Source organism: Tigriopus californicus, chromosome 9, assembly GCF_007210705.1.
Source record: "Tigriopus californicus strain San Diego chromosome 9, Tcal_SD_v2.1, whole genome shotgun sequence".
NCBI classification, from domain to species: Eukaryota; Metazoa; Arthropoda; class Copepoda; order Harpacticoida; family Harpacticidae; genus Tigriopus; species Tigriopus californicus.
Window position 1 is genome coordinate 1,980,990 of NC_081448.1, and position 15,752 is coordinate 1,996,741.

Consider the following 15,752-nt stretch of genomic DNA (forward strand, 5'->3'; position numbering starts at 1 on the left):
CCCACTATCGCGCTAAAGCTGGTGAAAAATGGCAATCGATGCATATCACGGAAATTGGACAGTTCCTGTTACAAAAAAAGAAGTGGGAAATAGTCCCTCATTTCTCTTCGGTGGTCCAGCTTTTGTGGGACATGGGATCGAGGCGAGCCAGAAAAGAAAGGAGTTTGCCTCCTAGTATTTGATTTTTTCCTCTTGTGCTCCCCTTTTTCCACAGTAAAGGCATTCAAGAGACGGATAAGGGAATGCGATACTTACGAATCAATCAATTTCATCAGTGAGATCCCTGATAAATGTTTACCGTACTATGCGAAAACTTTATTTTGACAGGCTCTTTGAATAGTAACAATAAATATCTAAAACTCTTGATTGCGATTTCGATTGAATATAAATATGTTAGGGCGAACCATGAATTTAGGCTAACATGACAGGTTTCAAAACTATTTATTGCTTAATTTTCCAAATTATAGTATACATTTTCCTTTTGACCCTCTGCCCTTCGTCTTGTTATTGTTGACTATTTATATTGTTTTCTGTACAACCAAAAGGAGTACTACTTTGTTGCTTTAGAGCATTCCTAATACCTGGGTTAACTGAAACAACCAAGCTGCACGTTAATTCTTATATCGATTGCACTCGATTTAGATCAGTAGGTCCATTAATGGGCTTTTATTCCTAGACAAGGTTTTTTTGGCCAAAACCAATGGGACAACTAACCAAAATGCCAGAAATCGCAAGTCTTGAATCGAAACTCGATCTTGACGAAAAGAGAAGAAGAAGAAGCGAAAGACGAAGGGGAGTGAAGCAAATAAAAATTGATGCTCTGCCATTTGGAGATACGCATTCTCGCCGTATCATCATCATATGTATGTGACACATCCCCGGGACATCTTGATTTGAATATTGGGATAGAGATCAGAGTGGATTTTGCTCGCGACATTCTTACATTTGCAAGCCACTCGGAAACATATCACCGCTACACGCCAGACGTAGACAGGGCAGTTTGCCAGAGCATTTTTTCGTGGGTAAAAAAAGATTCGAACGATATTGCCCAATTGATTGTTCCATTTTGGTCCAGTGTTTGACGTCTCGATACCGTCGCAATTTATGAGGGACGGTTGCTCCCCCAAAGTGTTCCATTTGAGCCGGTGTTTCCGAACAATTTCGAGTGTCCAAGTAAAGAGGTGTTCCACTCACTCGTTCCTCATCGTAAGGCCAGTGAAATGGCCAAAGATCGAGCTAGAAGTGAAGGAACAAACGGTCGCGGTGGAACCCTCTGTCTAACTTCGGTGGCTCCGTCGACCCTTCTCCTCCCTTTTATTTCTCTCCCTCAAAAAGTCAGACAGCAAAGTTGAGGACTCAATAAACAAAGTTAGTGGACTCGAATGTCCAATCCAATCTAACTCGATTTCCAGGATTCCACACTTGGGCGATGACAACATTCATGAATCGGGAACAAACCCCACTTTCCACTAGAGTTTATCTGCCTAATACTCAACCCTCTTTCATGTCCATCTTGGACTTCTGTGCACAGAGTGCTTGAAGACACACCAAATGACGAAATACCACGTGTTGAGTCATGCTTGTGACATGAAACGAGTCCAATCGGGGAAGCAAAAGATTGTTGACATGAAACGGATCAGTTTCATTGCTGTCTCACTGAAGACTTGTCCATTGATTAAGAAGTCCTCGGCGACGAGGAGTGCAATGAGAGTGCGAGATAAGAACTTTGGTGTAAATTTGCATGCAAGTCCAACTCACTTCACTCCTCGCCCGATATGCATAAAGTCCAGTCAAAGTGTGTCCAGTGATGGACACTAAAACAATAACTGGCTCACGATAAAAAAAAAGCCGGAATAAGCCAAATCTAACACGCCTAGAAGCATTTTCTCTTTGGTTTGACAAAAGAATACCAAGTGGACATTCTCCATACAAAAGACGATTACTTCTAGAGAGGTTAGGGAACGGCAAGGTCACATTAACATCTCCTTTGCGAATACAATCAACATTGGCCACAACCACGGCTCAGAATCTAAAAAAGGAAATTCATTTTGGCGTCGGAATTGATTTGGAACATAACATGATTCCGTTTAGTTTGAATATGACTCGTCCATTTGGGCTGTAATTGTTTGCAAAGGGTCGAACAAGTCCAAAGATGTTTTACCCGGAACATTGAAGGTATGAAAGATATCTCATATTGGGAGAGGTTTGCAAGGTTGGGACTGTACAGTGTTCAGGAAGGTACGAAACGTATCTTATAATGTATGTCTTCAAAAGCATCCATGAGCTTTGTCCCAACCCAGGATTTAGGGTCAATTCTAGTGACCGTAGAGGCTTAATGTGCGTTTTGAGAGCACCTTCAAGCCCTCGGGAATCCAGAGTCCAATTTTGAAGGAGTGAATCTTAGGTCGAGAAAAGGTCTTACTATACAACTAAGTTGGATCTTTTCTCGGTCTAAGATTCATTCCTTGCCTTTAAAAGACTGGGCTCAGGCTAGTTCGAACAATATTGGCCACTTTTCTTCTTTCTCGGGCTCCTTCAATTTTCAATTTGCTCCCCTCTAATATTCGTAGGGAGTGTTTGTTTAGTGTTGATCCTGTGGTAGGATTTAAGTCAAACTTGGACTAGTTTAGACCCAAAATTTCTGATCGACATTATATTCAAGGGCTAAACAAATCAGCCAACTCCAATTCGTTGGTTGATCACAGAATGAATGAATATAAAATTAAATTGAAGAAATAGACTTTACTTTCATTTAGAGTTATCGAGCTGGTTTTCCTTTGCATATGGCCCATTAATCCGTGAGATGTTTATTCACTGCTTATCATTCCCAGCTGAAAGCAAGTCTCATTTGGGTCTGAATATTTTTCTAAATTGATTTCGGGTGTCTTTTTCCCACTAGTATTTCATACTTTTTTGGTATGTGAATGTGAAGATCAGTACCTGCATTCAGGTGTGTCATCAGGTCTCTATGTTTGCCAAATACGACCAGAATGTTTGGCCAAATCAAGGATTAGTAATCAAGATAAAGCCACATGTGGTTATAATGTTGAATACGGTAACGTTTTCAAGAAACAAATTACATTTGTTGACTTTTGATTGAATTTACCCAACTTTGTCTCCAAACCAGTCACTTCACCCTAATTGCAGATTTGCACTCATGTTTTGATTTGGATGTTTGCTGCGATTTTGCATAGCAGTAAGTGTTTCAAATGCTGTTTGGCTGTAACTTACCAAGAAAACGTTAACTCAACGATTGGTTAGGAAAGTATATGGAATTTAAAATGAACCAAGTCATATGATCCTTTTTGACTATCTTCATTTTGGCTAACTCCATCTCGGAAAGAAAGCAAAGTGACAAAAAAGCCCGTCTGTCCCAGACCACGGAAGGAAATACAATTTCGTGGTTTCAAGACGAGCGAGTCCCTTTCGAGGATTGGGCATAAATTGACGGATTTGATAATGGACAGACAGACAGACAGACAGACGGTGGTTGGACACTTCGAAGAAGGATCCTTACCAAAGAGAGCCTCTGTCCGTTCACTCCGTGTAATGTATGTAGAACTGCGGATGGATGGAAAGCGGATTAGATCTTGGCTTCATGCAAATGGGCTTTTAGATAATGCAAAGGACTTGTTCCATCCGCACGTTCCATCCTCCCAAAAGAAGGAACAAAATAATATTGGCTTTGTCGGATTCCAACTTACTCACAAGTTCGTCTACCACTCGGAATCGTCCTCGGAGGAGTGAGTGAGGCTCTCGGCCGGATGGCCAGCTGGCCAGCCGCCTTCGCAAAGCACTGTAAATTTCTTCCTCATTGGCATAAAAGGCAAAAGTCGGCCATGCAAAAATAAGTGCATACGACTTTCAAGCTCTTTGGGAAGAGGGCTCAGGAGGAGGAGCACACGCAGCAAACACACCCTGGGTTGGTGGATGATGAGATGGTTGTGCTTGAGGGCAGACAGAGTTGGAGGAATAATCTCCCTGCTGCTCATCATTGTGCATCAAATCATTTAATTCCAAGCTCAACTGCCTTCAATGACAATCAAAAGGAACCAGAGTGACCGAGTCGTTTTGACTTACTTTCGGTGACTAGTTTGGCGAGGCAATGAACGACAGCATCTTTGGTGGACAGATTGGACTAAATTCAACTAGATCTCTGGCCTGATGTTCAGGCAGATTTTGGCCATAGTTTTAGTTTTTGATTTGAACTAGAGTGGATCCTTTTGGGGCCGAAGTTCTCGTCACACTGAAATCAAGTTACCTCATAAAATGGAGCTTTCCCTCGGCTTTTATGCATATCGGTTCGCAGGCTCCGCTTTTAGTTTTAATTTGCATAAACTATCGAGGAAGAATTCTTCAAGTATCAGAAATGTTCTTTTCATTTTCGGTTCCAAACTTCATCTTGTCGATCCACTGCTCAAAAATGGCCCCTATGGTTCAACTGAAGCGCCGCCAACAACCGATTTACGGCATAGGGGAGGTGGGGATATTTTAATCATTGTCTCGCGAGTCCTCGGAAAGTCTTTTAAAGGTTGCTCTCCTGTGAAGAGGGCTTGAGGACTCATTTGACGAAGGCAAGTCAGAAAGGTAATGATCCTTGACAAAGTCTCAAGAACCTTCATTTCGCGTTGCGCTTTGAAGAGACATATTCGACCCAAGTGATTGTCAAGGAAAAAGGGACCCGTTCCATCCCTCATCCTCGTCACAGTTCGGCTTGTTCTGTACATCCACATTACCAGAATGACTTGACAATTCTGGTGTCAAGATGAGATCGGTTTAGAAATTCAAAAAATGGCGACAAAAACTGCACCCTCCCCCTCCCTCCCCCTTCAAATCTCTGTTTTGGGAAAGAGAGAAAGAGCACAAAAAAGTTCGGGATGCCTGCCTTTCTTTCCTTCTGCGGTTTTCCCCGGTTTTGAAGTACGTAGTGTGGAGTACCAGCTCTTCACACCCTTTGAATATTGACAACGCGGTAAAAAGGGAGTCTTACTTCGAGCGGGTCCCAAAAAAGGTATCCAGGGTATCATTCATTCATATACCATAGGCAACGCTTGACAACTTTTTTCTCGACCCGCTTTTCCACAGGAGCATGGATTTGAAACCAGGCTAGATGCGTGAAATCAGGACAAGAATTCGGAAAAAGTAGTTCTCCGTTGATTTTTGCATAAACCAGACCTTTTCTTATTTAGTCTGTCCAAGAGTGGGAAAGTGTACGGCAAAAAGCTTGAGGAATGATGTTCCGTTATCCAGAGCTTCAAATCATCCCTTTTATCATGGGCTCAAATGTTTGAACATTGTCAAAAAGGAACGTTCACATATGCAGAGTAAAATTCAGAGAGCAATCGATTTTGCATCGCTCAACAACAGAAGGATAGACCTCACACTGTCTACGGAGCTAAACCCTCATATTTGGACTTCATTTCTCGTGGCTATTGAAGGAATGCAATTACGTTGTCAGTACATCGTTCATGTTTCACAAACATGTGTCGAAAATCCAACTTTTTTGAAGCATCAATGCTTACTTTGACAAACTTGTTGGCAAGGAACAACTACGTACACAAACATTAGCTTGTTGTAATCATGAAGGCCTTATTTTCTTCTGATTCAAAGCCCATTTGATGCCCATTCGAATTCCCCTCTACAGATTCGCGAAGTCTATGAGTTCCATGGGACAACTTAAAGTTCAGTGGAAAAGGGTGGGTTGATACGTAGCATAAGACAAGAAAAACAGATTTCCCGAAACTTTTCCTTTGAAACGGTTCTTTTCATCGCTCATTATGAGTCGACAGCAGGCTCCTCTACGTTTCACCTGATTAGCGGATTGTTTCCCCAACTTCCATAAATTTCAACCCTCGTTCCATTTTTTCATATTTTTAGACGAGTCCAATCGATGGGGATGTCGTACTTCCGAATGTCGTCAAACAATACGCGGAAAGATCAGGCAGAACTTTTGAAATTGGAACCTCGTCGGTGATTCCGTTCTCGACTCCTGATGTGTCCATTTCTCGGAAACCTATTCCCAAGGCATTGGAAATGAAGTGCCAGATGAATTAAAGGGCTCTTTTGTCATTGTTCTCTATTCTTTTAGGAAACGAGTAAGAACCTGAAGTTTGACGATGTCATTCATAATGATCTGTTAAGGATCAAAGTACAAATTCATACCATAACACAATTGGAATTACGATTAGTTCAAGAGCGTCAAGAACTTCAAGCAATGCTCTCGCCTTTACGGAACCTTCAAACGCATGTAAGTTTGAACGAACGGAAGCAATATACTCTTGTTGTAGTTTGGATTTCAACCGGTTTCACAAATCGAATATCAATGGGAGATTCTCTTTGACGTCAATTAAGATTTACAACTACAAATAAAAACCAAACCTTTGAGTCCAAAGCCGGAAAAAATGAGAGCATTCAAATCAAATGTAACGTCTGAAGGTGATCGACCAAGAGAAGCAGGTTTTAGGACGATACTTACAAAGTGTGAAGAAATAAAAGGCCTTCCTTCGCGGCCTCTGAAAATCTTTCCCCCGCCCACAAAAGAATTACTGGATCATATTGAGTCGCACAGTTTGATAGTTTGATTTGACGGCACCACTACAAAACCTATCACCATACCATGAAAGATCCACGTTTAATCTCAAGGAGATTGGGTGACCATCTAATATTAGGCCATCCAAAGACTGACTCGCGTAATCCCAGAGTTTTGCCCTTGGTCCCGTCTGTTTTAAAGGGTTTTTGCAGTTCTTGCTTGAAGTATTCCATTCGCCAATGGTTCGAGCATGGACACCAAAAGGCTCACGCACTTCCCTCTGCCTTTACCCTGCCTTCAGCAAGCCCTTAGCTTTGGTTCTGACCTCAAGATTGTACTCAGTTGAATTTTCGAACATTGTTCTTCATGACAAACGACGGGAGGGTTGCCGATCGCCTTTAGGCTCAAATTAGGTCATTTGTAACGTGGTATTATGTTTCCAACAGTTCCTCTTAATGAAAGCCTGGGTATCAATGTCAAGTAAATCTTTGCGTGGGAAGAAACCTTGTCAAAAGATCTTAGGAGGCCCTTAATTTCTTTACACCCGGTATGTTCTTACTTTTTCATGACATTGAAGGTGGCGGAGATTCCGTTTGCCGAATCTTCTCCCAAGAGCCCAATCCTAAATCCCACTCATGCAGCAAGATCACGAAGCCCTTGTGAGGATATTCAAGGTAATTGATAGTCCATATTTGCCTCTTTTGAGAAATCTTGTTCACCATTTGGGATAGATTAAACTAAAAAAACATTAGGCACTTTTACGACCTTCCTGTTCCTGCCAATTAAGTGATTGTGATGCTGGAAACCGCTTTCAAGACCTTGAGTAATGGTGTAACCATGAATAATCAATAGAGCTCGGATTAGAGGTTGTTGATTGGGCATGAACCACTGGAATATGGACGAGGATGGTAAGGTTGAAAATTAGCAACTCCAATTCGAGTCAATGAATTAAATTCTTCTCCAAATAAGGCTGGCCCCCGATCCCTGCGATGGCGTATTTCAAATGTCAGCTCAATCAAACGACTGGGTCCAAAGTTATGCCCTCTCAAAGTGCAGTACATAACAGAGCACAGAATGAATGACCTAGCCCTCATCTGGTAATCAATTACCACAAGAGGGCTAGTTCGTTCATTCATTGAAGAGCTTTGTAGTGCCTTTTAAGACGGCATAACTTTTGATCCAGTCGCTCGATCAAGCTGAAAATTGAAATGAGTAATTGTTATAGCCTGGGGTCATTCTCATTTGAAGAAAAACATAATGCGTTAACTAAATCGCGAAAAGCTAATTCCCAAACCAAGCGTCCCCGTCCATATTCCAGTTGTTCATGGATTGGGTGATGATTGTGGCACTCCTCTTGTTTCCAATCCTCGTCTGTGGTTAAACTCGCCATGAAAAGTCTTTGCCCCAGGGAAAGTTCTTTCATTGGTTTGACTCGTTCAAAGAAGTGTAAAATTCATTTTCAGTTTAAAGAAAATGTTTTAAACTATACGGTGCCTAGCGCATCTCACAGAGCACAACATTCGAACCTCCTCCTGGCAATATTGGAAAAAGCTCAATTGTGATCGGTAACAATAATTTACCATTCATTGGAAACTATTAAAAGAACAAGGTTATGGTGTGAAATACTTGTGTTTCATATCATTACAAAATCATGAAACTTTCTGACGTTGAACAGCTATTTAATGCCAAATGCTTTTGAACGTTTCGCATCATGGTTATAATTTAATTGGGTTAAAATTAGGAATATTGCCCTTGTAGAGTACGTAGGACCACAATTACGTGAATAAAACATTTTTGTAGCTAGTACGAGGCACTCAACCCAAAACCTATACATGGATGGAAACAAACCTTTGATATGCACTCATAGGTAATTTTCAAATATTGGCTGCAATGATCAATTATTTAGTGCACCTTTTACGAATCAATATCTCAAAAAAAGTCATTATAATTGTAGATTTTCAAGTGGATCGGGAATATTATCGCCGCTCTGAAATTCGCCCGCCTTATACATATGCCACATTAATTCGACAGGTAGTTCGTACCATGATGTGCTATCATATTGTATCTAAAAGATCTTAAAACGCACTCTTTCCCCACATGTAGGCTATTTTGGATGCCAAGGACAGAAAGCTCAGTCTGAACGATATCTATAATTGGTTCCAGGGTAACTTTGCCTATTTTCGTCGAAACGCTGCCACGTGGAAAGTAAGTGAACTCAATCCATCACTATCAATGATGATTGCCCAGGCTTCTTGGCATTTTATATTCAAAAAAATTGGTCAAATATCAAAACCGCAATATTGATTCTCCATTTTACCTCGTCCGCCCCTCAAAGGCCCCTATCAATCACAATTTATTTGCAAAACAATGAACTGTGTTTCTAGTCTTACTCATGTATTGTAGAGACAAAATTGGCTCAGATCATGTGAAAGTCTCGTGGTTTAGCAGTGGTTTAAACCTTATTATTGAGGGCTTAATCCCGGATGTTTGAGCAACACTTGATCCTGAAGAAGGATGGATATTCGAAACAGGTTTACCTCCATGAAAGAACTCGGAATTATCCGATTAGCCAACGAAGCCGGAATCTTGGCTAAGGGGTGGATTTGAAACTAGGTCGACATTGGACAGGAAAGTCAGAAAGTAGTCAATGTTGGAATTGCGTACCCATTAAATTGTTACCCCAATGGAGACATCAAAGTATTCACAAACTAGTTCGTGTTGGCATTAGCTATTTCGAACAAAGTCGATTTGGTACTCGAAGAAAGATCAAGAAAAGTTACATATCATAAGCTGACAACATTAACAGCGAGCAGACAAATTTTCTGCAAAATTTTACTGAAGGAAATTATTTATCATTCAGGTTACAAAATTGATAAACGATTGGACTTTTGGCGAAAACATAGAGATTATTTAGTAGACTTCGACAAAAAATGTTGTTCGTATGTCGAGCAAAAATTCGAAAGTGTTGCATTAACCGGTTTCTTTCTTATTCCTCGGTTCAGCTCTTTTGCACATCCGAACCGTCACACTTCTGCTGTTTTTGCTCTACGTGAAAACAACAAATTTTGTCGAAGTTCGGTGATTGACCATAAGGGGTACGCTTTAGATATGTGTATTGTCGTTCGGACAAAATGTAGTAACATCCACGGACTTCTAAAGATATGGACTGCAAACGAAAGCAAAAATATCCTATCTCCTAAACGGCTCATCTTATTCCAAATAAGCACTTGGTACGACCACAAGATCTTGTTGAAAAGATGAACTCAGACAATTTTGAGCCCAAACCTATGCTTAGGGAACTCAGGCGACATGTTCAAAGTTATGTAGTAAACACGACATAAAATTTGAAATTTCGGCCTGCTCTTGGTCAGCTACATAAGCTTTTGACAATATAACTTTGAAACGATCGACTTTGCATGTAAATGATATAAACTTGACCTACCGTTAACTGAGGAGATCTACGTTTCTTATTTTATTACTTTACTTCGAATAGTGGCTCAGAGTGGCTATGACCAAGAGCAGGCCGATTTGCCGGGAAGCTCGTTTGCAGTCCATATTTCTATAAGTCCTTGTAACATCCAACTGTCACTGGTCCTATAAGAACCCCAAACCTTGAATATTCTAAATGATACCTTTGACCGAGCCTTCCCGCATGCTTACTTTGAGTTCTACGTAATTTTCCCCTTTTGGATACGTGTCATCAATTTGTAAAGAATTCGACGTGTGATTGAAATGAGAAAAAAAAGAAATTGCCTAATCATACAGAGATTAGATCTTGTGACGGAAATAGATAGCACTTGGATGACAAAAACTATAGCTTGTCCATATTTGTTCATTTTTTTGATTATAGTTCAAATTAGAAGTGCTATCGTGAGACTTTAACTCATTTGTGAAATGCCCTGGCCTCGATCAAATCCTTTACTTACTGAGGACACCTCATACTTTAACTTTATTTGGGCGGTCTTTTTTGTTTTGGAAAAAATAATCATCCCCTTTTTATCGCTCAATGACACTTATTTGTTTGCTCTCACAATTTCACCTCCACATTTCTTTTGATATTAGCTCAAGAGTAATACGATTAATTTCTTTTTTTTCGGTTGACTAATGTCTCATTCTTTTCGCGAAATGCGAGTCTTTTTGGGTTCAATATAGGCTCGAGTTCCAAACCTTTCAAAAAAACAACAAAAGCCTATCCGAGATTTAAAAACAAGCTCACTGTTCTTTATGTGGTTTCAGAATGCCATTCGTACCAACCTCTCTCTTCATAAATGCTTCTTGAGGTTTGAGGATGACTTTGGCTCCTTTTGGACCGTGGATGATGAAGAATTCATCAAGAGACGACACTTCTCTCGAGGAAGACCAAGGAAATACAATCCCTTGGGGAAAGGACAATAATCTACGTATCATGACTGTTTCCTCCTTTTCAACACAAAGACAACAAATCGTCCTTGTTCATCGGGAAACCAAGAATAGAAATCAATATCAAAAGACCTATTGGATGAAGTCAATACATACATGTTCAGGAGACTCTGTTCATGAAGGTCGAGGTACAGCCGACTTTAACAGAGCCTCCTCTCTTGATTAATGATATTTACTCAAACATTGTTTACCAACAAGTGAACCACGATAACAGTACTTTAAACATTTGAACCTGTTTAGGTTCCACACGATTCTTTTGGGAAAGGTATCACTTTGGCTCGTAAGAAAAACTTAATTGCCCTAAAGTTTGCAAAAGCGAGTCTAATTGAAAGAAAAACTTGCAACTTTTACTTTTTGAAGATCATCTACGTATAAATGATACATCAATTTCCAAGTGTGCTATGAGTTTGAACATTGTATTGCAAGAGTTTGTACAAACACTTCAGGGTGCTCCATGTGCAAAGACTAATCGTCAAATTTGACTTCTGTATATTCCAGTTCATAATGAACATGACTAATTGTCCTTTGGGGCTGTGACAGAGCCACAATGGCGCAACAAACAAGGACAAAAAGTGCGAATCAAGCAATGATATTCCTCGGTGGTTAAAACCTCGTTAAACCATTGTCGAGCCCTATCAACGGGTATTCGTGTATTCTTCGGACTGGGATTGTTGCGTAGCGTTTTTTGCAATCTCGCTTCCCAAGCCTGGGATCGCATTTTTTGCCCTGCCTTATGGTTCAATTCAATGCCCGACTACTCGAAACATTGCACATTGCAGAGGGTTTTCCTTTTTGTAGACTGCTCAACCCTCGAGAGAGAGAGAGAGAGAGAGAGAAATGGACTCAGAGATGGTTTTGAACATATAATCAATCACACATAATCATGATTGTCACTTTCGGCATCCAACATGTGTATGGGAAAAATATGGCGGAACGATTGCAAAGGTACTTATGGAAAAAGTGTAAATTCATGAAATTTATATTTTAACTTAGCCATACCCAGTTCTTGACTAGGATTTCGGTTCAAACAAAGAGGGGGGAAGGGTGCTTTGGCATTTTTATAATCTTTATTGTAACGGAAATTATGAGAAAAAGGGGTGGTTGAATGGAAGAAGGCATGGCATGTTTGCACAACTTTGACAAGCCAAGGGTGAAATGGCCTTGTTTGGAGATGAAACATCTCACTTTTGAATAGAACGCGGATGAGCATTGGTAATCAAAATTGAATTCATCGCAGATCTTGCCACAGGATCCAGGAGTCAGCTCTCTCTGTCTCTCTCTCTCTGTGTCTCATCTTCTTCGTCTTCTTCTTTCTCTTCTCCATCTCCTGCTTCACCCCTGAAGGCAATAATTCTTTATGGAAGATCTATGAGAAAGCTGCAGATGCTGGCAATGGCTCGAGCTTGTTCCCTAAAATGGAAACTTCCAATATTGCGGGAGATACCAACCGATTGCCAATCTATAAGCGAGCTATTGAACAAAACCAAATCTGGTCACACTGAACTTTTTTGAAGCGATTTCAGTCCATTTGCAATCTGTTGATGCTGGTCAGTTAGTTGAACTTGGGCAGAGACGGAATATGGGCAGACTCAACAAAGAGAGCATTCATGCCTTGGATCCAGCAACATTTGAGAGAGAATGCGAATCTTTGGAAAGTTCGAGGTTGTGGTCATGTATGAGTGTTATGGTGGCAAGATGGCTCATTCCCAGTCATTTGTAAACTTTCTTTTCAGTTATTGGGGAAACCGAGACGACGGAACCAGGATACAAATGGGCTCATCAAGCATCACAATAAATTCATGAAATTGGCATAATTTAATCAGAAAAAGGATGAATGCCCTGTAAGAAGATTGGAGGAAAACGAAAGCGCCTTGAAAGTAGAAATAAACCTCATAAATTTGGAGGGAATTCTTTTTCTTCCTCGCCACAACGAAAGCTGAAGAAAAAAGTCTGTGGGTCTCTAAGGCTTTTTTGATCAGTTTTCCACTTGGTTGACTTTAATTCAAAGAGCTCAAGGGGAGAAATTAACCAAAACCACCCTTTTTTTGGACTCAAGAGAATAATCAATTACTTGGAACTTTTTTTCCGCCCAAACTTCTCGTGGCTCGAAACTGTACAGTAGATGAAGCACTTGAGCATTCCCTCGAAACTCCGAAAAAGCGGAACTTACTCTTACTCTTCCTTCAAGATAAGTTCAACTATTTCTCTACCACAGTGGAGCTGAAACCACAAATAGTTGACCTACAAAGGTATTTTAATGCCAACTCCCATTGAAATCATCACCTGGAAGAGAGTGGTATCCAGAGAAGTAAGACAAACGAGTTTCGTTGGCTAAAGAGCGAACAAACGCTATGAGTCTTTTTGGTGTCAGCCAAAATCGAGCACGCTGCATTGAAATTTCAAATCGAACCAAAGGAATCCCTTATTAGTTACTAGTTAGGGGCAATCAGGTCCTCAGTGAGTACCCGAGTAAGCTTAACAAGGCGATTGATACTTTATGGCTAATATGTTGATTTGCAATGACTTCTACACTTTTTGAGCTTTAGATTGAGAGACGACTTTAAAACCAATGTAATCAGATTTGATTCAACCTAGCTTTCTATTTCTTTATAGCCAATGAATAGAATGCCCCAAACAAAAGCTTTTATGACCTTGTTCATATTTCAACTAAACAATCAGTTCCTGGGGCACTTCCCAAGTGCTTTAAAAGCGGTTCCAAAATGAGAACTTGTCGTCTTTTGATCTAGTGGGTGACAACGCCTTCAACATGACAGCGTGAGTAAGTTTGAACTGAAAATCTCACAATTGATCTGTCATTGCTCTTAACGGCCAAGCACGTGTACATCATTCAGTGGAAACGGTGAAACGTATTGTATCGTTTTACAACCGAACGAAGTTTGTTTGGAACCCGGAAATTATGATTGGGAAGGCAAGTATGCTTTGATTTATTAGCATTGGGGTTGAAAGACTTGTTTGATTAGATAGAAATAGACTTTGCTTAAACGTCCGAATGGTGAGGCTTAGAGCTGATATCAAGAACCTCCAATTTCGGGAAGGTTTTGACCTTCAACTCTGAATAAGGACTTCGAAATGAAAATAAATAAATGAAAATATGTTACGTTCAAAGACAATTAATTATCCACTGTAAATGGTTTACACTTATATATCTATGTTTGTTATGTCTATTCAAAGCAAAATGAAAATGAGCGTTTTTCTCGTCAATCCCTCTTCATCCGAATAAAATGCCGGTCTAATTCAGGTCCGAACGTTGTCCAAAAGAAGGTCACCTCTTTTTAATCCCTGAGAAGATATTGCACCTGGCCAATTTGGACACAAAAAGCGAGGTTTGTCGATAGAGTTTTTATCGAGCTTTTCATAAAGTTTTACAGGCCTTTAATTATTATAGAAAAATAAAAGACAAACCCACATGAAGCCACGTTAGCATGGAAGCCTTTGCCTTTACTCAAAAGCGACATGCGGACAACAATATCTTTAGTCAATGGAATTTATTTGGCACAGATGGGAATGGTCATTTCACAGATTTCATTTTTGAATCACCAATTCTTATTATAAACAAATATAATTTGACAAGTTGAGGCATATTCCAAAAACGTCAAAACTTTCCAATTTCATCCTTTTGTTGCTTTTTGTAATTGTTGTAATCCTCACCTCAATTCCTTAACGTTAAAAACGTACAGTCAAAGCTAAGGCTGTGACCAAAAGTGATCATGGTTGTTAAAGAAATAATACTAGACTCAGCACCTTGGTAAAAAGAGCAGTGTAGAATAATAAGGGAAAAAACGATCAAACATTGTTTTAAATCCAATACAAATGACCGATACCTATATTCTGAAACAAGTTAACATATTTTGCTCCCTTCGTAAGCAACTTGACAGAATGGCAGATTCCACACGTATAAGCAATTACGATTTGATAACTTGTCACCCAACTTTGCTGATGAGACAACACTATGTAACATTGCATCAGATTAATTGTTTAGATCACAGGTTAAAGTACGTTGAAAACAAGCAAAGATCATCCATCACGTTTATGTCAATTACTAATTGATGCCAAATCACTACCTAACTCAATTTCTAACTTGTCACAAACCCATTGAAGTTAATCTCATTGACAGCATTGTATAACTTATTAGCACTTTGAGAGTACGTTGATTTGAGTCTGATGAAGAGTAGGCCAACAAATTTTTTAACAATTATTCAATGGTGTTTTTTTTATTTTCTAATCAGCGTCTGACTTGGGGAATTTGGATGAGAAGATCGAATCGGAGAGAAGAAAGAGAGATTTGTTTAGAGCAAATATCTTAAGGTACTTCAAATCGAGACTCAAGGCAGGCCAATTCGGTGCTCGCCATGTTCACAATTTCAAGACCAGTTTGAACAGGTAAATATCTCGTGATGAGCCTCTCTTAAATCTCGACCCTTCATTTTGCACAATCAGAGAATAAATGCATTCACACTGTAAAAAATCCAATTTTTGGGATGGGTCTGTTACTAACTAAAGTATGAAAGATAATCCGATAAAGCACGTGTCGCGGCGCCGAGATAACAACATGGACCCAATTTAGACTTAAAGCCAACGAGCGAGGCGTTATCACTATGTGCGATGATTTGCCTAGAAAGCGTCTAAAAATATCAATTGTAACATACCGCAAACGCTCATCGAGATCGGAAGGAAGTGGTTCAACAACAAGTTGTGACGGTTCTCTTTTTACGATAGCAACAACTACAACAACAATAACAGCCAAGTTTTTAAACAGTGCTCATTCAAGACTCGGCCTGAAACT

The 15,752-nt window shown here is 40.0% G+C and overlaps 1 protein-coding gene across 1 annotated transcript; it reads left to right on the forward strand.

Moving 5' to 3' along the window:
* Positions 1–6,092: 6,092 nt before the first annotated feature.
* Positions 6,093–11,150, forward strand: LOC131887233 (forkhead box protein P1-like). The gene is made up of 5 exons (XM_059235788.1): positions 6,093–6,247; positions 7,107–7,203; positions 8,484–8,560; positions 8,633–8,734; positions 10,766–11,150. The coding sequence occupies exons 1-5, from the start codon at positions 6,215–6,217 to the stop codon at positions 10,922–10,924; spliced, it is 468 nt and encodes a 155-aa protein (XP_059091771.1). The 5' UTR covers positions 6,093–6,214; the 3' UTR covers positions 10,925–11,150.
* The last annotated feature ends 4,602 nt before the right edge of the window (positions 11,151–15,752 follow it).

Excerpts from the sequence above, each read along its gene's own strand:
- LOC131887233 (XM_059235788.1), top strand. The coding sequence starts at position 6,215 with ATGCTCTCGCCTTTACGGAACCTTCAAACGCAT. Across the intron at positions 8,561-8,632 it reads ATGCCACATTAATTCGACAG|GCTATTTTGGATGCCAAGGA; the intron begins GTAGTTCGTACC and ends CCCCACATGTAG. Across the intron at positions 8,735-10,765 it reads GAAACGCTGCCACGTGGAAA|AATGCCATTCGTACCAACCT; the intron begins GTAAGTGAACTC and ends ATGTGGTTTCAG.